General features: G+C 35.7%; 1 protein-coding gene across 4 annotated transcripts in view; it reads left to right on the forward strand.

The window, feature by feature from the left end:
- gig (TSC complex subunit tuberin) overlaps positions 1-26,007 on the forward strand; it is a 943,661-nt gene that overhangs the window by 560,898 nt on the left and 356,756 nt on the right. For all 4 annotated transcript variants that reach the window (XM_090415521.1, XM_090415523.1, XM_090415524.1 and 1 more), the window contains one exon: positions 1,243-1,345. In XM_090415521.1, coding sequence (XP_090271647.1) covers positions 1,243-1,345 — 103 coding nt within the window. The remainder of the gene's footprint in view (positions 1-1,242; positions 1,346-26,007) is intronic.

Consider the following 26,007-nt stretch of genomic DNA (forward strand, 5'->3'; position numbering starts at 1 on the left):
GATTTTTATAAAATTGAAAGTTAGAAAATATTTACAGCTTGTACATTGTTGTATATCCATATTTCCATTTTTATGTTAATAGTTAGCACCCATTTTGATTTAAGATAGTTTTATTTAGATCAAATTCAGAGTGCAGAGGATATTTTAAATTATGGCTATCTGGTAGTCACTGTTACTTTTGTGTTTTACTGTGAACTATTTATCCAGATTATAGGATTTATCTCTACTTTATGCATGACTAAACCTTTTTTTTTTTTTAATAAAAAAAAAGGCGACCATGTATTTTTTCCTTTCATTTTAAATAATCCATTTCACTTAGTGGGGAGAAGTTTATAACTATATGTTGTTAATAATTCCTGACCCAAAATTTAAAAATAGCATCATTCTTTGTAAAGCAAAAGCTTTAACAATAATGTTAGTTCTTAATTATAGATAATTATAACTGTGTGTATTATACAACTTAGAAAGCCCCTCATCCTCAACAAAAAGCATTAGCTGAAAAAACATCAAGGTTGCTGTCTCTACATATGCTAAACCAGCTTATTATATTAGTCAGTCAGTATTTTAAAGCCAGATAAGAAACTCGGATATCGAAATCTAAGAGTTTCATGCCGAAGAACTTTTCGGCGAGTCCAAGCGTCAGCTTTCGATCTCCGAGTTTCTTATCCGGCTTTAAAATAACGAGGGATTTATTATCCCCTTAACTTAATTTATGTCGCCAGAAAAAATAGCCTCTTGGCTCTTTATTGCAGCTTATTATATATTTTGTATGATAATGAAATAAAAGTTAACTATTAATATGCTTGTTTACTTACTTTATTTTTGTTCTGGAACTATTGCAGCAGTTGACTTCAAGTTTACTTGCACAGTCTTACATACAGAATCAGAATGGAATGAAGGTTTTTAATCATTTGAAATAGTTTTGCTGTCTGGAATGTTTACTTATAGTTAAAAAAAAAAAAAAAAAGTGTTTTTATTGTTGTTAGTTGATTTTTTCCCCTTTCCCATGAATGCTATCCTAACAGATTCATATTAAATATTTAATTGATTTGGTGATTTTTTTTTATATTAAATTGTTAAAAAAAACTGGTCATCAAATTTCATTTTAAAATTGACAGAGTTCAAGTAAGTAATGAATTGTTTAGTCTTTTTGTTTTAGAGTTAATAGTTTTTTTGTTTTTTGTTTTTTTAGAATTTTACAAATAGATTATGTAATGATAGATGTTATTCTTTTTGCTTCAGATTTAATCAATTTACAGTTGCCCTTGCTCATCATGTAATATCCATGTGGTTCCTCAAGTGCAGAATTCCATTCAGACGAGACTTTGTTAGTTTTTGCATCAAAGTAAGCTTATAAAGATGAAAGTTGAATAAAGTTATTTCATATTTCTTGAGTCTATAATATTCTTGGGGAAGAAATTGTACAGAATATACATTTTTCTTGGGAGTAAGGGAATAGTAATTTGAATTTGCACTAAAAGGGATAAAAAAAAAATGGTGCCATTTCTTGTTATCTTAATGCATTAGCATAGTTCTTAAATAGAGAAACATAAAGGAATTCGGTATGTAAAGAACTATATCAACCCAATAGAAAATAAAAATCTAAGCATTATTTAATGGGGAAAAAACAGCATTGAAAAGAGTTAATACGTTATACTTGTTTTTTATACCAATTAGTTTGTTCATTATTCCATTTTTGAATACTAATAAGATTTGGAGTTGATATAAAAGAGATAACTAGTTCTTGTTAATATAAGTGACCCAAGCTCTTTTGACCTAGCCATCACAGTTAAACTTATTATAATTATCGGCCTCCAAGGTGTCACAAGAGTCATCATGGAAAGCCCACCTTGGGCAGCAATCTGTTATACCACTTCTTAATCAGACAATGAATTCCATGGTCCATTCACCTTCCATACAAAAAAGCCACTTCTGATCCCCTTACTCTTACCACCTTGTTTTGCAACTTCCAGGTAATTTAAATTATTGGTTTAAATGAATGATCATTATTTGTATTTACTCTCATGTACTATAATAGTGGTACATAATTCAGTTTATATCATTAATATCTTCCTTTCAACTCGTTTTCCTCGATATGAATCTGTTGTTTGTAATAAGTATAGAGGTAATAAATGGGCATAACAATCTTGACCAGTCCTAAATCTGTTTAACCAACTCTAGAGATGTTGAGGTCAGAGAGGGAAGAATGCGGTTTATCATATTGAAGAAACCACTTTGCTTCAGGAGAAAGAGGAGGCAAGGGATCTTTGTGGTTAGAAAACTGAAGCTCAGGGGACACCATGAAAGTTGTAAGAGTTATCCAGAAAATTACTGCTATAATGCGAAGAGTATGGGTAAGAAGTGATACTTCTACTGCATAAGGTATTAATTGGACCTCATTTGGTTTTTCTGTACACTGGTTTGGTCACCTGTATTTGTGATTTATTTATCTATTTATTGTATCAGGGAAATACAATAAATTATTAAGCAAAACTATATACAGGCTGAAAGTCCAGTTAACCAGTCAATGTCACTGTTTGGGAGTAAATGCAACTTCCTGAGGCCTCCAAGAAAGAACTGTTTGGGGCAGTCATCAGTGATAGGATGCATAGTGTGCACAGCATTACACATGCAAAAGGGTGACTGTGAAATTCCCCACAGATGTAATACGTGGTCATAGCAATCTTGCCCAGTCATAAATCTGTTTTATCAAACTCTAGAGATGTTGAGGTAGATTGAATTCTGGCAGTTTGATAGTTGGATTTGTGATCAAGTACATGTTTGTAATTCATTCCAGAGTCTTTTCCACCAGTTCTGGAGACCATCATCTGGTAATTCCACAAGCCATATGGGAGATCTGGAGGCAAGATTGTGGAAGAGATATCTTGATAAATAGGAAGATACATGTTATTTCTGATTTTCTTTATTTCTTTAATGATAGGTTCTTCTCTTCTGAAGCATGGAGAAGTAATGTGGGGATAGAACAGGTAACCATGGAAAATGAGTAGATCGTAAGATACTGGAGATGGTTCTCATGTGCTGATGTTAAGATCTGTGTCTTTGAGTCATCTGGTGACTTCAACTCCAAACTGGTGAACAATACTCTGTAACAGGGATGATTAGAGCCAGGGCTGCTGTTCTAAGAATCGAGACATTACAACCTCAGGTTGTACCTGTCAGCTTGTTTATGCTGTTGTTCTTGACAGGTATCTTTCACCTACCAATTCCATCAACTATCTTTCACTAATTTTTTCCCAAATGTTTTTGGTAAGTTGACTGTAGTCAAGTGTGACATCAACGTAACAAGGATTACTTTCATGGATTAGTGTCCTGTTGCAGAAATGTATTTTTAGTTTTCTGTGAGCTTTGTGATTATTTAAGTGGAAAGCTGAACCAACAGTTTTGCTGGGATTATGAGATAGTTCCAGGCTTTCAAAGTAATTTTATAGTGAGCTTAGATCTTGCTCGGTGTTTCATCATTGCCTTGGAAGATACTGTGGAGATTGCTATGTCTTTAGCATAAATAACTTCTGACTAGCTGTTAGAGGGATATCACTTGTGCACAGGTTGTGAGGACAGATCCTTGTCGCAATCCATCCTGTAGAATAAATGCTCTGCTTTTTTTATGAATTCAGATGAACCTTTATTTTTTTATTAGACAGCATTTGTTCTAGTTTTTTTTTTTTTTGAGTTTTTAGATTGTTTTAGAGTTTTTTTGGAAGTTGATTAATTTAGGTGCTTTATACAACTAAATTAATCAACAATGTCATAATCTGATGTTAGGTCTATGAAGACAGTACCTGTTTTTAAACCCTTTTGGTATCTAGCTTCTGTATAGGTTGTGAGAGCTAAGACCTGGTCGCAGCAGCTTCTGACAGGCCTAAATTCAGCCTGTTCACTGGATAAGATGGCTTCTAATTTTGGAGAAATTCTAGAGAGGATGATCTTTTCAAAAAGTTTGTAAGGAGTGCAAAGTAATGCTGTAGGGTGGTAATTATTAGGGTCATCAGTTGACTTATAGATTTTGGCAGGGCTATTATCTTTGATTCTTGCCAAAGTTTTGGGAGCTGTTCATTTATTATTGTGGAGAAGAAATTATATAGCCAGTATTTTGCTCTTGAGCCAAGATGAGTAAGAAAGTCTCAAAGGATGTCATTAACATCTTTGACATTCTTTGAGACATCATAGTGATGGCAAACCTATGACATGCATGTCAGCACTGACACACTTGAGGGTTTCAGGTGACACACCTTGGATGTTGAAAAATATTGGTATTCTGATAAAAAAAAAACTGCGATAAATCGTGTAAGATCGCTCTCAGTTAAGGCGAAGGTAGGTTTGTTCATTGAAAGAACTTTCTACCAGTAGTCAGCAACAGAAAAGTCATTAAATGCAATGTAAGTTTGTAATTTCAGTTCATTAAATGAATTGTATAATATGAATTCATAGATTTTATATCAATGTCCTATTAATTAAAGAGCCTAATATGATATGTATAAGTCACCATCTATGATTATGTAGTTACATTTATAATGCATTTATGCAAGTGGCACATCAACAACGTCAATATTTAAAAAAAAAAAAGAAAAAAGTGTGACACACCTGGATAAAAAGGTTCGCCATCACTGTCATAGGAGCTTTACATGTTTTAGTTATTTTAAGTACTGTATCAATTTCATCTATAGTTTCACTGCATTGGAATTTGCTGTAGATGTATGACTTGATAAGAAACTTTTTAATATAGATAATGGATTTCTTTTTTGGTATCTGTGGGGGAATTTTGGATTTAACTTTTTGTGCAATATTGTTAGGGTTTACTGTAGTCCTGTTTGAAGTGTTGGTGCCTCCCAGTCGACAGAGCACTGACCAAGTCTTGTGATCTTGTAAAGTTGAAGTTCATTTCTTCATGTTCATGAGCTCTTCTCCATCATCCAAAGAGCTGAAGAGAACAGAAATGATTTCTGGATGATTCTGTTGTTAATACTCTTTCAAAAGACTACTATTTTCAGTTGAACAGCACTGTATGTAGATTTTTCTGAATCCTCTCAGGATGTGTTTCTTTCCACGTGATATGAGAAGTTTAGTAAATCTTTCATAGTTATCAACTGCAGGTGGAATTAAGCCAATGTTGTTTTCAATGAATTCAATTAATTTTGACCAGTTTGCATTCCTGAGATTCCATTAGGGTAATGAGAAGCTATTTATTCTGAGGATTATAAGTCCTGCACTAGTTAGACAGGGTCTGTGCTGGCTGTGGATAAAAAGAGATAGTACTTGATAAGTTGAGGTGATAGAGATTTTTTCTATATCAGTGGTGGTAAAACAGAGGTCAGAGGTTGTCTCTCAACTCCATCTTCCAGATTTAAAGGTTCTGGGTTGCTTGCTGTCGTAGAGGAGGTGGAGTTGTTTGCTAACATCCAGGCTGTTAAGTTGCAGGCCTGGGTTGGCATCATTATTGTACCCCCCCATAGCATACAATGTGAGTTGAAATCACCAAGGATGATGCCAGGATGGACTGACTGAGGAAGTATAGACCTAGGAAAGTCAAGTAAAGTAGGCTTATATACATTGTAGATTGAGAAGTCGTCAAGCTGGATACCAATGAAAAAAGTCACTTTGTGATAAGGATACATTAGAGAGTGTGCAGAGGCATAAGACTGTCATTGATTTCATCTGTTTGTTCCCTTAATTATTCAATTAACTGCCATTATATATAGTCATCTCTCATCAAGTGTCTTATTCCAACTCATCTCTCAGGTCCATTAGTTAAAATTTATGAACTCCGTCATATATACCACCAATTAAATGCTCTTTAGCTAATTTCTTTTATTCCACATATTCTAAAAATTATATCTAAAGAGCTGAAATATTTTACTTAGTCTACAGGCTTTCCATTGATAATACCAATGTTTTCTTCCTTATATATACATGTTTTTTTTTTAAACTGATCTGTACCAGATTTGTTACATCAGTCTGCAAGCATATTTAGTTTTGTTCAAGAAGCATGAGGATTTGTACTTGATTTATTTTTCTTTTTATGTATCTCATACCCACAAAAAGTTCCAAATGTATAGTGCATTTGTACCATGAGTGAGCTAAGGTTTTTTAACTATTTTTACATAATCTGGCAACCAAGTGTTTCATTTATCAAGCAGGAACTTTTTAAACCACTTCAGATCTATAAGTATGGCAGTTGTCTCTTACTTGGGGTTACCCATGGTGGAGATTCTAACTTGCAGTTTCTTGTTCAGAGAGCGGGTACATTACTTACTCAGCCAATTTACTAGTATAATTTTGCATGTATAAACTAATGGGCTGAGTTGAATATCTCCAATTTTTATAATGTAATCAGCATATAGTTGACAATTAACAGTTGAGATAGCATACATCCTTGTTTTTATATCTGACTTCAAACCATCTTTCTGCACATCCTGCACAATTCTAACAGCTCATAAGTATAAGCTGTTTATTACTTTTTATAGCGTTCCATTTACACCCTATAAAATGTAGTGTTTTGAACAGCATTTTCCTTTTGCCCATCATATATATTTTTCAGATCTACAAAACTAAAATATAGAACTTCAGAAAAATTAGAAAGAAAAATTATTAAATTAAAAATAAAATTTAATTAATACATTTGCATATAGAATTGCATATGTACACTTCTGCTTCTGTCACCTCCCTCCTCTTCAGTATTCATTAAAGTTGACCTCCAGAATTAATCTTTCTTTCCCTCACTATGTAGCAAAAAAAAAAAGTGATTTCATTTGATCTGTGTGTCTTTTTTTTAAGACAAACCTTATGAACTTGAGCCATACAAGCTCATCCAGAGCTGGCTTTTACAAACATCCATGCCCACATTGGGATTTGAAACCACAACCTATTGGGTGAAGAGTGAGATATGCTAACCTCTTTGCCAACGAGGCTGGCAGTTTATTTTCATAATCAGATTTTGCTTTCCTTACCATGCTGGTTATCATTCTTGCCTGTACTGCCTATGAACTTGTTGATCATATTTCTCTCTATTTCTCTAAACATTTTCTTCTTTTTTGCAGTTTCTGCTTGATGATGCTATTCAACCATTTAACTTCCACATTATATATCCTATTAACTCTTAATATGTAATCTGATACTGCTTTCCCCTCTTGACCATTTCCCATGGTATGCTAACATTTGGCCCTTACAGTTTCTTTGGCCATTTTCCATGTGCTTGATCACTTTCCAAGTTAAGATGGCATGGCTGCAAAATGTTGCCAGTTACCTTTGCCATGATTAATTTTGTGATGCTGATGGATACAAGTAGGGCTGTCATTATGGATGATTTCAGGAATGAGGATATAGACTCCAAGGAGGAGAAAGCATGTAAAAAAAAAAGTAAGAAATTTATACATTTTCTTACTTTTTGTTGCTGTGGAGTAACTAAGTAGCATATGCTGGAATGGATTCAAGGAAGGAGAATATTAGATCTAATAATAGCATTTGAGAATTCATATATCAATGAGGTAGCTACTTTGCTTCCATTTGGAGAGGATTATATGGCTCCTGCATACAAAAGTTGTAAATCTATGATACATTAGCACTGTGGCGAGTTGTAATTTTTTTAAAGTTTTTTCCAAGATATTAATTTTATTTAGTTTTATTTTATTTTATGTTTTTTTTATATTTTATGCAATCCAGACATAAACCAGACCTCCAGTAATTGGAACAGTTTTATTTATTTATTTATTCATATGGAGTTTCCTCCCTTTTCTCCCCTATCCCTATTAGGGTGAGTTGAGCCCCCCCCCCCTCATGGGGGGTTAAGTATTTATGTCTGTAGATCTGTGTGTTCATGGGGCTGGTTTGCTTGCTTGCGGGATGAAAAACCCCAGATAAACTGGGGGGAAACCCTGCTGGGCACTGGCTGACTTGGCTATGGCTGAGCAAGATCCTTAAGCTCCTCACATCAGCAATGGAAATCGAATCCAGGACACTCCTTCCCCAGGCATATGGTTGCGAAGCGCATAGCCACTAGGCTAACCGCACGGACATATTGGGACAGTGATTTCATATCATTTGTTGAAATTTATCTTCCACACAAAGACATTTGCAAACATCCAGCTCCTTCCAGCATTCAAATCCACAGCCTGTTGGTTGGAGAGTGAATATGTTAATCATTTGACCAACTACACTGGCAAAATAATCACATTATGTGATCATGTAAGTTTAATCTAGGAGAATAAAAAGGGATGTGTGTGACTTATAAGGCAGGAGTTATTGATAGACTGAGAAGGCAGCTTGAAGCATTGTCCTTGCCATAAAACCTTGTATTTCTGACAAATCAGGAGTATAAGAGAAGTCGTAAAAGTATCTCAACAAAGATATGGCTGACTGAATCCTTTTGCAGGAAAAATCAGTTGTATGAGAGTTAAATGGGTGAATAAGACTTTGTAGCAAAAGCTGCATAAGAAGAAAATGTTATGAATCCAATACTGGGAGAAAGGTTAATCTAGCACAGAGAATTTTATTGCCACGAAGAAAAATAACCTTAGAGAAATAGCCTGAGCTAAAGTAGAAGGTAGGAAAAAAAGTGTTAGTTTCTTTAGAAATAGAAGAGTTGTTAAATTGATCACTTTATGCATCCTAGCTAGATCCATAACTGTCTGGGGACTGAAGTGTACTCAGATGAAAAGATAGCAGTGGATGGGTTGGAGGTATCAAAACTATAGCAAGAGCTTGATTCAAACATAGCAGTTGGATTAGATGGGATATTATCAAGTGTGCTGAAGGAATGTGCCGGAACGTTCGCAGTCTTTTTGACTTGTTAGTCGACTCGAATCTCAATGAATTCTTAATCAGTGGAAGGAGAGCAAGATTCTTCCATTATACAGTGATAGAACTATGACATCAGCAGCCAGTTATGCACCAGTCAGTATCTCTAGAGTGGTCATTAAAATTAAAGTATTGGAGAGGCTAATAAAGATTAACATACATCCAAATGCTTCTTATTCCTCTATAGAGAATTGCATGGTTTTGTGAAAGGTAGGTCTTGTTTTAGCAATAGGCCACTGGAAGTTGTTGCTGTACAAAGTTATGGGTGCGTTTGCAAAATAAGCTTTTGACAAAGAAATTTGGCTGATTGGTAGGTATCTGATAATAACATGAGGGTGCTGAATTCAGTGTAGAGGATGACTTATAGAGTAACGCAGAGTTTTGCATTTGAATCATTGTTATCTTGTATAGAGTTACTCAGTTTACGAATTTTTATCTTTACAAATTTTTTGGATCGGGATTTTTATTTTAAATTGTGCACAGCAAAGGCGTAATATTAGGGACATGTATGAGTATGGCATAAACTTTGTCCTCAGTTTAATGATAATTTCAAAGGCTTTGAAGACCCACCAGAGATTGTGAATTCTGAAACTCAAGCAATCTTAGGTATGGCTAACCAGTTGCAAATGGAAGTTTCGGAAGGTGATGTTAATGAGCTGCTTCAATCTCACACTATGAAACTCTCACCCAATGATCTCCTTGAATTATTATTATTATTCAGGCCTCCATGGAGTCAAGAGACTCATCATGGAAGGTCCTTCCTAGGAAACACAAACTCTATTATACCACTCCTTGAATTCATTGACCGTTCTTGCTTTTACCACTCTATCAATCCTTTCCACGGTTCAACCACCCTCCATGCAAAGAAACCACTCCTCACCCTCTTGCTAACAGCTTCCTTTCGTAACTTCCAGGGATGGGTCTCTTGACTCCATGGAGGCCTGAATAATAATAATAATTCTAGGAGATCATTGGGTGAGAGTTTCATAGTGTGAGATTGAAATCCCTGTGTCATCGCTCCTCCCTACTGTCTCAATCATATCACGTCCTCTTCTTCTAACCACCAAACTCTGCAGTCCACATTCCCTTAGCCAAACCTCATAACTAACATTCTACAGTCCTGAAACCATCTTTGTTATCTTCCTCTGTACCTTTTCCACAGTTAATTTATCCCCTTCAACTCCTGGGGACCAAATTTGAGAACAGTAGTCTAAGTGTGGTCTGATCAGGGTCTTCTACAATGGAATGATAACTCTTTTATCTCTGCAAGTCAGTGTCCTTCTCAGTATTGAAGCAATCCTCTGGGTTACTTTCACTACCTTTGCAATATGCTCCCTGAATTTCAGTTTTCTACCAATCATCATCATCCCCAGATCTCTTGTGTCTTTTACTTTCTTTAGTACAGCTTCTCAACTTGAGTATGCAGCCTCCCATCGATGTATCCCAAACTTCAAGACTTTACATTTTGTTGCATTAAACCAATGCCCCATTCATTTTCTCATCTGTCTAGTTTATTCAAATCCTCTTGCAGGGTTGCAACATCTGCACTATTAGTAATAACCCTTCTCAGCTTCACATCATCTGCAAACAACTGAATATCCCCTTGCAATTCATTGCTATAAAGATTAAACAATACAGGTCCCAGTACTGAGCCCTGTGGAACCCACTTGTAACCTTCCACCTTGTTGATATTGCCCCACCATACACAACTGTCTGATACCTGTCAGACAGCCAATCCTGATTCCAGTTGACTAAATCGACACCCAACCCAAGTGCTGCAACTTAAATATCAGCTTATCATGTGGCACCCTGTCAAATGCCTTTGCAAAATCCAAAAAAAAGGCAGAATATGCCTTTCCCTCATCAACTGCTCTTGTCACATTATTATAAAAGGCAATCTATTACTATAGCAAGAGCACCCCTTAACAAATCCATGTTGATTCTCACAGATAACATTACCCTCATCTGCCCAATGCTGTATATGTTTCTCACTAATTTCTCCAAGACCTAAACAACTACTGACGACACACAAACTGACCTATAATTATGCACTTCCAGTCTACTACCACCCTTATGCAATGGCACTATCTTACCTTCCTTCCATTCCTTGGGTACCTATAGTGCCCATTGCCAGACTTTCATTGAAAAGCCAGGTCAATGGAACTGTCAGTTCTTTAGCACATTCTCTCAAACCTGTGGTGAAATACCATCCAGTCCCACAGCTTTACTGACATTCAGAGTACTCAGTATTTGGAACACACTCTCCTCTTGTGCCTCTAAACCTCGAACCTGCTCTATCTCTCTAGCATTAAAACCTACTTCTCCAGGATGAAATACTCCAATAAAGTGTTCGTTAAACAACTTCACTATGTCCTCTTCATCAGTCACTCTATTCCCATTTTTATCCCACAATGTCATTCTTCCACAATCATTTCTCCTCCAATTGGCCACATAGCTAAAAAATTCCCTAGGATTTTCTTTGGATCTTAGTGCCAATCTCTTCTCATATTCCAGCTTTGCCTTTCTCACCTTACTAGTCACTCTCCTGGCCTGAGTCTTATATTCTTTTTCACCTGCAGTTCCTGTTTGATACTGTTTGTCATCCACTTTACACCAAATTGTGTCCTCTTCTTTACTCGTGGAATTCAGCTTACTATTGCTGCTAACAAATATTCTTTCACAATTTCTGAAGCACTAATGATATCCTCATCTTCCAATTCCACCTTCCATGGAACTGCCCCAAGTTGATATCTAAGGTAGTTTTCATCTGCGTGACTGTAAAAAAGGAGTCATGCAGGATTACCCACTCTCTCTCCACACCTGTTTATTGTTTATCTTGAAGAAATATGTCAAGCTATAGCTGATGAACTTGGTCTAAAAATTGATGGCACAAATATCAACCACATTAAACATGTGGATATCATATTGGCAGAATCTAGATCACAATTACAAAAATGTGAAATGAAGAATGCAAAATTTATGGAATGAAAATAAATTTCAGCAAAACTAAACTAATGAAAATATGAGGAAGAGGAGGAAAATTTTCAGTAAACTCGAAAGATGCAGTCTCATTCCTCATGACCTCAGCAACACAGAAACAGTAAAATGCAGACTTAACATTGGATGTTTGTGTATGAATGAATTAAACAAAGTATGGAAAAATAACAGCATTTCAAAAAATCTCAAACTAAAATTTATAAAACAATTATCACACTTACACAGCCTATTGAGCTGAGACATGGTGACTCAATCAGAAAGAAATAGAGAAAATTAGAGCATTTGAAATGAAATGCTTAAGAAAAATAAGACTCGCTGATTAGAATACAAAACAAATGACCAAGTTAAAGAACTAAACTATAGATAAGATATCACAGATACAATCTTTAAATAACAATTAAAATGGTATGTACATCTTCAGAAAATGTCCTTCCTCACAGAGATTACTGAATATGGTCCTGAATGAAGTTATTGGAAGATGATGTTCAAGAGACAGAAAGAAAAAAGAACTTGGTTGCAGTCATTGAAGAAAAGGTCACACTGTAGAAAATTTTCGGTAGTAAGACCACATGTTTTTAGACATATAACAACTTTAACAAAATAAACAGTATTACCCTATAAGTTTCATAAATCATCTGATTTAACATCATTAGAAGTATTAACAAAAGTGATAAACAAAAAAAAGACTAGAAACAATTATTTACACAGCAGATATCAGAACTTCACAATTGGTATATACAAACAAGTGACAGTAATAATTAAATTAATTAAATACTTAAATTAATAAAATAGAGTAATATTATTGTATTGTTTATTTTATTAAACTTGTTATTTGTCTAAAAATGTGGGCTAAATACAGAAAATTTTCTACCAAACTTCTAAACCACAGAAACTTGTATATTCAAAAGTGCATGCTAGCCTCCTTCAGAGAGATGACAGAAATGGCTAGAGACAGACAGATGGCGATGATTTATTCATGGGGGAACTCAACCTTTCACTTGATGGATGAAAAAGAAGATAAGTTGGGAAAGAAATCAGGATTATTCCTGGAAACTGAATAAAGATATAGTTATGGAGCATGTGAGATCTTGTTTCTTCTCATGGTGTGTGGTGACTATTGAATTGGCCTTCCAATAGATGTTGTGAGTGTGTCTTTGCTGAATGTTCATAAAGATATGATAGTTATTTAGGTATCAGGTACCTACTTGCGTCTTTCCTCAGTGAGTCCCTGATTCTCTGAGGAGTCTGCATAATAATAATGTTTTTTGAAATATTTTTTCTTATGATGGATTTCCTTGTTTTAAAATTTGCATGATAAATTTAATTGTTATTAACCTTTTCCCATTAAATTTCAACTCCTGATTTATGCATTCTAGGTATCTTGTCTTACCATCAAATGCAGTTTTCTTAAACTTCAACCATGTTTCTTCTTCATCATCATCGCTGCTGCTCCCCTTAATTTCAGTTTTAACTTTGATGGTGGAACTGAAATTAAGGGGAGCAGCAGCGATGATGATGATGAAGAAACATGTTGATGATGAAGAAGAAAAAGCATTCAAGTGATCACTTCACACTGAGGGTCTAAATATCTGATACAGTGTATTCTTATTTCTTCTGATATTAATAAATCCAAGACCCTACTTCCACTATTACATGTTCTATTTATGACTATGACATTGACCCAATATCACTGATATTAAAGTTGTCAGTTATTTATATTTTGTGTTTTCTTAACCTTTTAAATGGCTGACCAGTAATATTATCGCTAGCTTCTCCACTGTTAATGTATTCCCCTCTTAATTTTACTACCTTATTCACTATGTTATTGATAGCATTTAAGAATATGTGAGCAGAGCTAATCTAAGGTGGTACAGCCATTTAAATAGAATAGGTGAGGAAATGTTAGCAACAGGTATTTAATGCCAAGATATTAGGAAAGAGACCCAGAGGAAAACCAGGGTCTAGGTGGATTGATTCAGTCAGAAGCATGAAATAGATATGAAAGTATTGGATTACTCACAAGTAATAGACTAATTTGGAGGAAAATCATTGATAGGAAATTAATAATAATATAAACATAATCGCGTAGTGCTGTCATTGTAACCTTAACACCCCGTGAGGGGTCCATATCAGGAAATTGAGGATGATGAGTTCTGCTAATTACAGACATTAGAATTATTGTAAGATGAATTACTAATATTGAATTAGTCTTAATGCAAAGGCAATGTTTTTTTTTTTTCCCTTGCAAAAATCTACCAACCATAGAACATGCACAATTATCAGGGGAAAAAAAACAGTCTTTCTAGCTATAAGTCCAAGTCCAATTTATCTTATATTCTTACTTTCAGATGCATTTTATAAAATGTATGTACACTTCGTTATTTATTTATTTTTTTTGCCCCTGTCATGCACATTGACTCATCTGCTATGACTGGATGGACTTATTAAAATTTACTATTTTTAAGTCTTGAATCATAAATAAAAATATTAAATTTCAATTTGATTTAAATCAAAATTGAAATCGCTAACTAGATCAAGTGTTTAATTTAAATTATACCATTTTTTTGTGTCAAAAGTTGAAAAAAATGATTCACTGATACGAAATAAGAACTGTGCTTTGGCTGAATGGGATTTAAGGAATTTTGTGTTTCAGATTTTTACTGAATAGGTTTTGGCATTTATCAGTACAAAAGCCAAAAATAGTTTTTGGTTGCTGTGAGAGATATCACTCTACAAGAGTGCTATTGTGAAACATATCATACTTGTTCAGTTTTGCAGTCGGCTGGTAGATGCATGCATGCATATATATATATATATAAATATACATGCACACAGTTAAAAAAAAAAAATAAAATAAAATATATATATTTGCCCCAACATTTTAGCAAAAAACATACTGGTAGGTATATTCCTGTTATCATATATAATTGCTTGTACTGCTATATTTATAAGGCATATAGATATATCTCTAGAGTTCAACTCTTTTGTCATGGAAGAATTACAGACTTTGAAATATATATCATCATAGGATATCATGTCAGTGACATATCCTTTCTGACTTTGCAGCAAGAAGGGGGAGCTCCAATTTTATCAACTTTTGGAAATTAAATAAAAACTATTCTAAAAAATATATTTTTAAACTGTTACTTGAAATATTTTGCCAATGTATAATATATTTATGAATGCCCATTTGAGCATTATTATTATTATTAAGAGAGACCTCCAGGGAGTCAGGGACTCATTGAGAGAGGCCACATACTACAAGCACCAGCTATCATATTTATTCTTGAATTCATTCACACTGCTTGCACTCACAACATCCAATGGCAATCCATTCCAATCACACACCACCCTGTGAGAGAAAAATCTAGCCTTCACTCCCTTTCTTAGTGGCATTCATTCTTAGTTTTCAAGGATGCCCTCTTGTCCTTTCCGCACCCTCCATATATTGAAAAATTCCATCAGTTGAAATCCTGTATGAACCTTTCAGAAGTTTTTAAGTCTAAATCACCCATCTTGTTCCTCTTTGCTAGTGTCTGCAATCTACAAATTCTCAATCTGTCTTCATAATCAGTATTCCACAATCCTGATATTATCATTTTTAACACACTCCTTTGCACTCTCTCCATATCAGAATTGCAATGAAAGCCAAGACACCAGACCTGTGCACAATACTCCAGGTGAGGTCTTATCAAGGCTTTGTAAAGAGACAAAGTGACATCCTCATCTTTACATGTGAATGTTCGTTTCAGCATTGCAATTACCTTTTGAGTTGTATTTGCAATCTTTGCTACCTGGCCCCTGAACTTCAACTTCCTATCTACTAACACTCCAAGATCCCTAGTCTTATCAGTTTCTTCTAGCATAATCCCACCAATAATACGACATTGGATATCTAATCACGCTGAACTGAATGATTTTCCATTTACTATCATTGAACCAATATCCATTTTCCCATGCCCACAGTTCCAGCCTATTCAAATCATTCTGCAAGTACTGCATATCAGCAGCATTCCTGATTGCCCTTCCTATCTTTGCATCATCAGCAAATAGCTGTATGTCACTTGTCAAATTCTTCCAAATATTATTAATGTAGAGGTTGAATAACAGTGGACTGATCCTTGTGGTACACCACTTGTTATTATTTTTTATTTTTTATTTATTTATTTTATTAATATTTGAAGCGGTTATGGGCAGTACAAAGACTACCCATACATTATGTCCAGACTTGATATAGGCCTAAGCGTTTACAACAAGTGTTTTACCCTATGCCTGTTCTAGTTATCACTGTAGTCCATTTTTTTTTTTTTTTTTTTTGCAAGTGAGTAGCATGTGATCAAATCATTGTTTCTCTGGCTTACAGTTTGAAATGTAATGCAGCTTGTCTTGTATATTTTTGTATGCTCCAGATGATGATCTTGATATGAAGATCAAAACATTGGGATAATAAAAAGAGTTATTTTAGCACGGTTGTAGAATCCATAATTTCAAAAATGAATGCTGATCACCGTGTAACACTAAAAGAAAGGATTATGATAATTCATGGAGATTCGACCCACAAGCGATGCAATCAATACGGTAAGCTGAAGAATCAGGTTTCTAATTTGATCAATCGACTGGCTTTTTTAAAACTGTGTAGGGACAGCAATATCATTCTGAATTGCATCAGGCTAAAAAGGAAATTCACCTCAGCAAAAGCACAACGAATATACTTCCGCATGGAGAAAGCATTTCTCGGAGAACAAATCCAAGCTTCCAGAAAGAACTTAGCCACTTTGCAAAACCAGCTACAAAAAGAAAAAACAGAACTTTCAAGCTATGTAAAAGCAGATATCTGGATGATCCTGGAAAAGATTATTGACAACACGGCGAACCACTTCCTTCAAACGAAGAAAGAAAACCTAATTTCCAAATTCCAAAGACTAAAAGATCGAAAGAACCAACCACCATATTCAAATTTCTCCACAGTGAACAATAACAACCAACCAGAAACAAGAAACAACAGGAGCCACCAATCACCTACAGGTAACAGTAACATAGTTAGCCTATCCAACCCTGATTTAAACCTTTGTTAAGTATCGAGATTTCATCTTTGTTTAAAGCATGGTTGGATCCCTGGGCCACATTGGAAGATGAGTTGTTTTGAGCCATACATAAAATACACTAACACTAACAATAGCTGATGAGCAAAAAATGTAGAATATATAGCTAACATATTTAAGTAATTTAAACTTCATTAATTCATGAATTTTTTATTATAAAAGTAAAAGACAAGACAGCAACATGAAATTAGTGAGATGCTTGACATTGTTTTGAGACACTAACACTTCGATATTTGGTTCAATGGAGGTAGTTGCAATTCTCAGTGAGTTCTCAAGGTGCTCATCAGATATTTTGTTTCTAGTTTTATTCTTCGCGTGCTTCATCCTTGAAAATAGCTGCTCACAAATGTAGGTGCTTCCAAAAAGCGATGACATGAATAAGGCATGATTGTGAAGTGAGGGATATTTTTCTCTGGTTAGATATATCTTATAGAAGTCCAGTAGAGAGACATGATCAAATTTTTCTTTAAGTTGAATGTCAGATTGTAGCTCTATTCTTCATTTCTTCATTCCATTTGAAAATGGAGTTGCAAATATACCAAAAGATTGATGATTTTTCCAGAAATCTTGAAACCTGTTCTCAAATTCCTGTATCAAATCGAAAGGCAAGGCTGCATATTTTTCGTTGTTCACAGGACCGTATTTAGCCAACATGTCGAAATGCATAAAATTGTTTGCCTTAATTTGAGATTGCCATAGTTTCAGTTTCATTTTGAACACTGTTATAGTTTGAAACATTGTATTAATCAGTTGGTCTTCACCTTGAAGATGCTTGTTTAACTCATTTATATGAGTGGTCAAGTCTACTAAAAATGCCAAATCTGTGAGCCAGTTTTCATCGTCAAGTTCTGTCACAAATTTTGTTTTTGATTCCATAAACGATTTGATTTCATTTCACAAATCATGAAATCTTTTCAACATTTTACCTCGACTTAACCATCTTACTTCCGAAAAGTAAATGATGTCCCCATAGTCAGCATCCATAAATTTAAGGAATTCCTGGAATTGGCGATGATTCAGTCCCTTGGCCCTTATGAAATTTAAAGCCTTAATGACAATCTGCATGACGTTATCCATCTTTAAAGCTTTTGTGCATAAATTTTCTTGGTGTACTATGCAGCGATATTTCATCATACGTAAATTTTGGGAAGCAATTGCATCGTCTTCTATTAATTTTACAAGTCCATCTCTTTTATCTATCATCGCCGGGGCACCATCAGTAGCTATAACAGATATGTTCACAGTGGACAAAGAAAATCGCTTTAACGTATTTTTCACTGCTTCGTATAAATCTCTTGATTTACTTATGTCTTTTAATGGCACTAAAGAAGCCATTTCTTCAGTGATATTATATTCATCATCAATACCTCTAATAAAAATTGCCAATTGAGCTGTATTAGTAGCATCGGTACTTTCGTCTATCGCCAAAGCATAAATTTTAAATTTAGCAGCTCTACTCTCCAAATCTTTTTCGATAGATTTTCCTATTTCATCAGTTCGCCTGACTATAGTCTGGTGAATCAAACTGATTTTAGAAAAATCCCCTTTTTTATCAGGGCAAATTATATCTGCCACGCTTTCCATACATTGCTTAATAAACTCACCATCGGCATACATTTTGATTTTTTTGCTATCAGGTTTGCAACCACATAACTTGCTTTTACAACAGAATCCGTTTCAGTTTATTTTTTTAAAAAACTTTGTTGAGATGATATACTTTTTTTCAGTTCCGCTATTTTGTCTTGACGACACATTCCTTGATACACATTAAATTTTGCAGCATGTTTTTGCGTAGTCTTTTGTAGTTTTTAAAGTTTTCAAAGACTCAAAGACTACAAATTGTAGTCTTTGAAAACTGGCACAAATTCCCTACAAATTAAGCAGATTGCCTCGACATTAGTATTTGCCTTGACAAAAAAGTAGGTGTCTGTCCACTTTTCGTTGAACAATCTTACTCCTGTAATTTTTCTTTTTTTTTTTTTTTTGGTTTGGTTTTCTTTGGAGATGCTGTGGAAGCCATGCTGGAATTTAAAAAAAAAATAGATTGAAAATTAGAAAGCAAGGTTTGATAATCGCCAAATTTTTGCTACTAAAAAAATTACTCGCCAAATCACCACAAACACACGTAACGTCTGCACCTTTCTTCGGTGTAAACTTGACTGTTTACAATTGCACATTGAAAGCCGTACCAGCATACCCGTGGCACACATAGAGAGACATCTGTTGCATGGTAAAAGTAGGAAGCAACAGCGCTAGCGCACCATTTATTATGTCGAGAAGTAACTACTCGCATGGGCAGCAATTTTGAATAACTACATTATTTGAGAATGATTTTATGAATCTCTCATTGCTAAAGAACGTGATAAATTCAAAAATTCATTGCTTATAAATTAATAGCATGTTAAAATTGTATTTGTAGTATTATTAATGGTATTTTTAGTTGCAATCTCATAAAGTTTGTAAGTTTATGATTTTTTCTGGTTCAACCTGTGGGTTGAACAAGCCGGGTTTTAATTATGCCAGTTGGCATCCAAATCGATAAACAAATTAGAATTTATTTGTAATATTGAAAGAGGCCTAAGATTTATCCCAAATAACATAGCAGAAAAAATACTTTTAGAAACCTCCAACATTTTAAATCATAACAAAACAATAACAAGCAACCTAACCAAACACGAATTAACAGCGATAAAATCACTAAAGTCAAATCCGAACATCGTAATAACCAGAGCAGATAAAGGAAGTGCCACCATTATCTTAAACCGAACCACTTATGTAGAAAAAATGAATCTGCTGAATTAGCGGATACACCAACTACTCGGCCAGCCATGCTGGCCAAGTGGTTAGTGTATCCGCTCTCCAGTCAAGAGGCTGCGGGTTCGAATCCCACCATGGGAATGGATGATTGTGATTGTCTGTGGAAATACTAGTGATGGCAGTCGGCAGTTGATGGCGTTGGTGAGCAGATGTAGAGTAGATGCCCTCTCTCGATGAGTCTTTGGACTCCCTGGAGGTGGCAAATAATATTAATAACCCAACTAATAGAATAAAAAAAGAAAATAGAGAATCTACTTAAGTCAATTACCACATGCCCCGAAGATACGGTCAAAAAACTATTTCCACGCTATGCTCGTACCCCGAGAATTTATGGGCTATCGAAAATTCACAAAGAAAACACACCGCTAAGGGCTCTAGTCGAAGGGATTGATAGCCTGACTTATCACTTAGCCAAAAAATTAGCGGCAACACACAAGGAGTTGGTAGGTCATTCCCCCTCCTATATCAAAAACACACAACACATCAAAGACATTACATTAGAAAAAGATGACCTATTAGTCAGTTTTGACGTCTCTGCCCTCTTTATGAATGTCCCAATCAATGACACAATCTCTCTTTTACAGAACAAATTTCCTCCAGATATCATGGCGCTCTTTGCACATGTACTACGTTATGGTTATTTTGTATGGCAAAACACTTTCTACCTACAAAAAGAAGGCACAGCCATGGGCTCGCCATTATTCCCCCCCCACACACACCCATTGCTAACTGTTATATGTAACATTTTGAACAACTTGCTTTAGGTTCCTCCCCCTTTAACACCCAAAGTCTGGCTTAGATATGTTGACGATGTTTTCGCGATCTGGTCTCATTGCCGCCAGACACTAGACACATTCTTTAGCCACCTAAACAAACAGCACAAACGTATACAGTTCACAATTGAGATTGAAAAACAGAACACACTTCCATTTCTTGATACACTTGTCACATGTCTCTCCTCTGGTGATCTTTTCTTCACTGTTTATTGAAAATCGACACATACTGGCCAATATATACACACAAACTCCTACCACCACCCAACACAAAAACTAGGTGTCATCAATACCCTGAAAAACAGGTCTCTGAAGATCTGATCCAGTGAACAGGCACTGAAAATGAATTTAAAGTGATCAGCAATACTTTTCAAAAAAATGGATACAGCCAAAACACTATTAACAAAATTCTCTAGAAGTCCTCAATAAAAAAAACAAAGCCAAACCAGACTACAATAAAACTATAACCATTCCCTACATTAAAGGGACATCAGACAAAATAAACAGAGTACTACATAAATACAACCTCAAAGCCACCTTTAAGCCTCCTGCAAAATTAAAAAGCTTACTCAACTCATCCAAAAATCCACTCCCTCTGCTGGCTCATCCTGGAGTATACTGTATTTACTGCACCTGCAACATACCATACATAGGAGAAACAGGACGCAATTCCGATCAGACCAAAAGAACATAAACGACACATCAAATATGATAATTATGGTGAAGCTGGCTTTTCTGATCATGCCCTTAACACCTTACATAGAATTGACTGGAAAAGCACTAGTTGTCTACATCACACCAAAACATGGTATGAATACAAATTTAAGGAAGCCTGTGAGATCATTATCAACCACCTCAATCTAAACAATAATGATGGTCTAAAAATCCCATACATATGGAAGGATTCGTCCCACAAATCCTTCCTCTCTAAGAACAACTATAAACAGGACTGTAGAAAATCCAGGATCCTAAATCTAAAATAACTTTAATACTAAAAAATAGGACATCACTGTTAAAGGAAAAAATCTATAAGAAAGAATGTTTATTCATGTTGTAATTTGTAAATTTTTAAATAATTTTTTAAATCAAAAATAACAATTGTAATAATAGAAATAGGTCATCACTATTACTGGAAAGAAGACTATAAGCAAGAATGTTTATTCATGTAATCATAAATTAAATCTAGCTTGATGTTTTTTTTTTCCACCAGAGGTCATGCAAGTGAGTAGCATGTGATCAAATCATTGTTTCTCTAGCTTCCATTTTGAAATGTAACACAGCTTGTCTTGTATATTTATGTATGCTCCAGATGATGATCTTGATATGAAGATCGAAATATGTCGGGATAATAAAAAGAGTTATTTTAACACAGTTGTAGAATCCATAATTTCAAAAATGAATGCTGATCATCACTGTGTAACACTAAAAGAAAGGATTATCATTGTAGTCATTCTCTGGTGGCAACGGCATGCCAGCAGTGTGCCCTTTGGGGCCCTGAAGGAAAGAACTTTTACAAGCTGTTTTAAGTCCTTATAGCTGTCTCCGCTCCATATGCCATGTAAAGAGATGGTGGTGCTGGTAAACCTCGGAGTTGCCCCATGCTCCTCCCATATCTTACTAACTAGACATTGGTTATTCTTATAATAGTTTACCTTATTATTATGGCTATAGACTAGTGGCTGCCCTGTTCCCACCACCTGGGCATCAATTACCCAAATGTCACCATCTCTTTTAATCACTAAGTCTGGTTTACGCAAATCGACGGAGGTCCTATAATGTGGTTCCACCGTGGTCTCCCAACCTTTGTTCTTAAAGCTGTTGTTCAGAATGGAGACCACGCCATCATGTCTTTGCATGCAGACCCCATGGGTGTGGAAGCAACACTGAGCTATATGAGAGAATGAGACATTCTCTCATATAGCTCAGTGTTGCTTCCACAACATACTGTACCGACTGGTATCTTGATAATGGGACCAGCCTTTAGCCCGCCTAAAGTTTTTGTATTAATGGGCTTAGAAAGCCTCTCTGCAGATAGGGGAAGAAGATAGTTCTAACTTCGTGATTCTGGACAGCCGTAGGCATGGGATCAGCCGTCTAAGTTATGGATCCCCGAGCCCACTGTCCTTTACCCTCGTATGGAAATATGCAGTAGGGGGGGGTGTCAGGCAGCAGTCAGAGCCATGATCTCATGGCTGAACAGATAGCCCTGTCCATTCAGGACAGTACCGAGATATGTGTCCTACCAAGAACCAACTTGTGGTAAAAGCAAGATAGGAGATAGTGGGAAAGGAGAAACAGTCTTTGCTGGGGCTTGAGAGGAGCTTTCCTGAAAGAAGCGATCCCAGCTTCTAGGATAGAAGGGACAAAAGACCTTCCCTTTATGGTGAACATGATACCGAGGTATCTTCACTCTTCCAGGATGGTCAAAGCATGCAACGGCCTACCGTGCATGGAAAACTCTATAGTCTCGACCTTAAACTTCTTGTCACGACCAGAGGGGACAAGAACTAAAGAGCAGGACTTCTCTACATTAATAGAAAGGCCTCGAATAGAGAAAAAGTCAACTGCCCGGTCAAGGAGTTCCTGCAATCCTACCACAGTAGAAGCTACGAGAATAAGATCATCCGCAAAGGCTATAGCATTAAAGGAAGAAGCGCCTAGAGAGTAGCCTATACGGCTAGGAGGGGACCGAATTAACTCATCTGTGACGCAGTTAAAGAAAAGGTGAGATAAAGGATCACTCTGGCGAACACCCCACACTGTTTGAATAGAAGTTGCATAGGATCCTGTAGTGATAGTGATGTAGCTACCCAAGTATAGCTCCATAACATAGGAAAGAAAGGGTTCTGGACATCCAGCAATAGACAGCGCTTGAAGGAGAGCAGGAAGGCCAATGCTATCAAAGGCCTTTTGGAGGTCCAGCGATGCCATATATGGAGGCTTAAGGTGGCATCAGGAATCAGAGAGAAGAAAAGAAAAAAGAAGATATATATTCTCGGCACAGCCATCTGAAGGGACAAAAACTCTGTCTATAATCATGCTGTATATATGTTGCTGAAGTCGTTTAACTAAGATTTTATGATAGAGTCTGTGTATCACAGGGGAGATGGTAATAGGTCTAAAGTCTGATGCACGGCTTGAAGTTTCTTTCTTCAGAATGAAGGTAGTTCTTGAAAGTCAACACAATAGTGTAGCTGTGAAGAGAATGTGCTATACTATAGAAAACTGTGTAGCTGTGAGGAAAATACTACAGAAAACTTCGTAGTAAATTTTGCAAAGATGCCCTTCACTCTGACTTTACTGTTTACACTTACTTGGCTATTTTGCTAAATGATTCATTGGTCCACAACATGCTTTGCATGGACATGATGGTCCCCATCAGGAAGATGCAACATTCCTATCAGTAATGTGTTTCAGTGATGAAGCCACATTATTGAATATGTCAGAAAAAGTTAACATACACAATGTAACACAACATCTATAGGAGGATTCTGAAAATCAACGCATCTTTTTTTGAATATTCAAAGATTTGTGTTTTGTTGTGCTCTGACAGTGTCTATGGTCCATTCCCTTATCTTAAAAAAACATTAACTGGACATGTGTACTGCAACCAGAAGCATAGGAACACTATGGCATCGAGAGCAGTTATGAAGAATATCAGTAACTGGGTATTTTAACAGATATCGAAATTCTAACACTGAAAAAAAAAATAAAAATAAAAAAAGCATGTTGTTAAGAATCTGCCAATTCATAGTAACCTGGCTATGCTACTGACTGTAACAGCTCCTTGATCATATTATTACATCCCTTAGGAATATGCAGTTTCTTGGAATGTGGACAAATGGGACTAGCAGCCTGCCATAACTCCCTGTGGCTTTTCCCCTCTGGGGTTTTGTAAGGACACTGTATATGTTCTGCTATTGCCATGAAACATGACCTAAAGAATTGCACATGCAGGGCTATTGCAATAATTGAGTGCCAAATATTATCTGTTTGGAGGAAATGCAGTATCATTTTAATGTGTGTGTGTGCAGTTCCTATAATGCCCACATTGAAGTTGCATAAGCATAGTAAAAAAAAACAAAAAAACTTTGATCTGCATACTGTAAGTTTAATATTTTTGTGCTTGATGCTTTTTAAATATCAAAAGTTTCTAATTGGTCACATCATTTTGATTCATTCTATATTATGTCTGTTCATTCTCTATTTTTATAGGTATTTTCATGGTCAATGCTCCAACAGGCTAACCACCACCACCATTCCTTCAATTTTCCTCAGAACATGTAAAAACACTGGCAATTGCTGGTCAACATTCATGCACAGTTCAGCTGCAAACTTCACAAGCCAACTACACATCCACTTTGATATTATGTCTTTTGAACAGACTTAAGACTTTCCACACCATTTTCCACAAGGCCTATGACCTTAATTTCTTCAAATAACACATTAAAAAATTCTATTTGTTTCTTTATCTAATTAGTTGTCTACACACGAAAGAGTTGTCTACACTTTATTCACATCTCACGTTTGGAGGTGAATAAAGAAGTGAAAAGGAGATTTTTTTGCTTGACAGATAGTGAATGAGTGTAATTCATTGTCAGAATGGCTGGTAAGTGCTCCATTGTGTTCAAGGCAAGTTATAATTATTGTGGTCTGTGAGTGTTTGACCTCCTGCAATAAGTGTTAGACTCCATTGAGGCTTGGAACTAATACTTATAAATCTTCTTGTTATGGCTCTATAGCCCAAATCAATCCTTGGATTTGTTGCCTCTAACCCTGTCTGTCTAAACTTGACTTCCAGTTTGGACGTTGTAATATAATCTTGCGGTCTTGATTAATGGTGTCTGTCCATTTTATTTTCCTTTTTTGTCTTTTACCAAGAATTTTATTTTTTATTGTCTTCTTAAGAATACTATCTTTTTCCATATGAAAAACATGTTCTGCCTACTACAACTTTTTGAATTTGATTGTACTAGATATTGTGGGTTCATTATAAACTTGATATAACACATGGTTGTATCTAACCCTCCCCCTTCCATTCTTCCACTGCTCATGTGGGACGTTGAAGAGAACATATATGGAAGTGATCACTTTCCTGTTCTTTGTACAATGTCTTCACAGGAACCATGTTCACCCACACGGATACCTATATGGAAAATGAACCAGGCTGACTGGAACACTTTCTCTCATCTTGCAAAATTTAATGCTGATGCCATCAGTCAAACACCTATCAATGAAGCTGTAAAATATATAACAGAATGCATTGTCCAGGCAGCAACAACCTCCATCCCAAAAACATCATCTCGATTTCCAGTCTATCCAAAACCTTGGTGGAACCCAGAATGTCAGGCAGCCAAAAAAGATGCATGGAGCATATTTCGTAGATACCCCACCACATCAAATTTAATAACTTTCAAGCATGCGCGAGCCAGAGCACGTTTTGTAAGACGTCAGAGTCAAAAACAATCATGGATCCAATTTACTACATCAACTAATCAAATGATCAG

The sequence above is a fragment of the Typopeltis vanoorti genome, chromosome 3 (genome assembly GCF_054136105.1).
Source record: "Typopeltis vanoorti isolate ZY-2024b chromosome 3, IOZ_Tvanoo_1.0, whole genome shotgun sequence".
Lineage (NCBI taxonomy): Eukaryota > Metazoa > Arthropoda > Arachnida > Uropygi > Thelyphonidae > Typopeltis > Typopeltis vanoorti.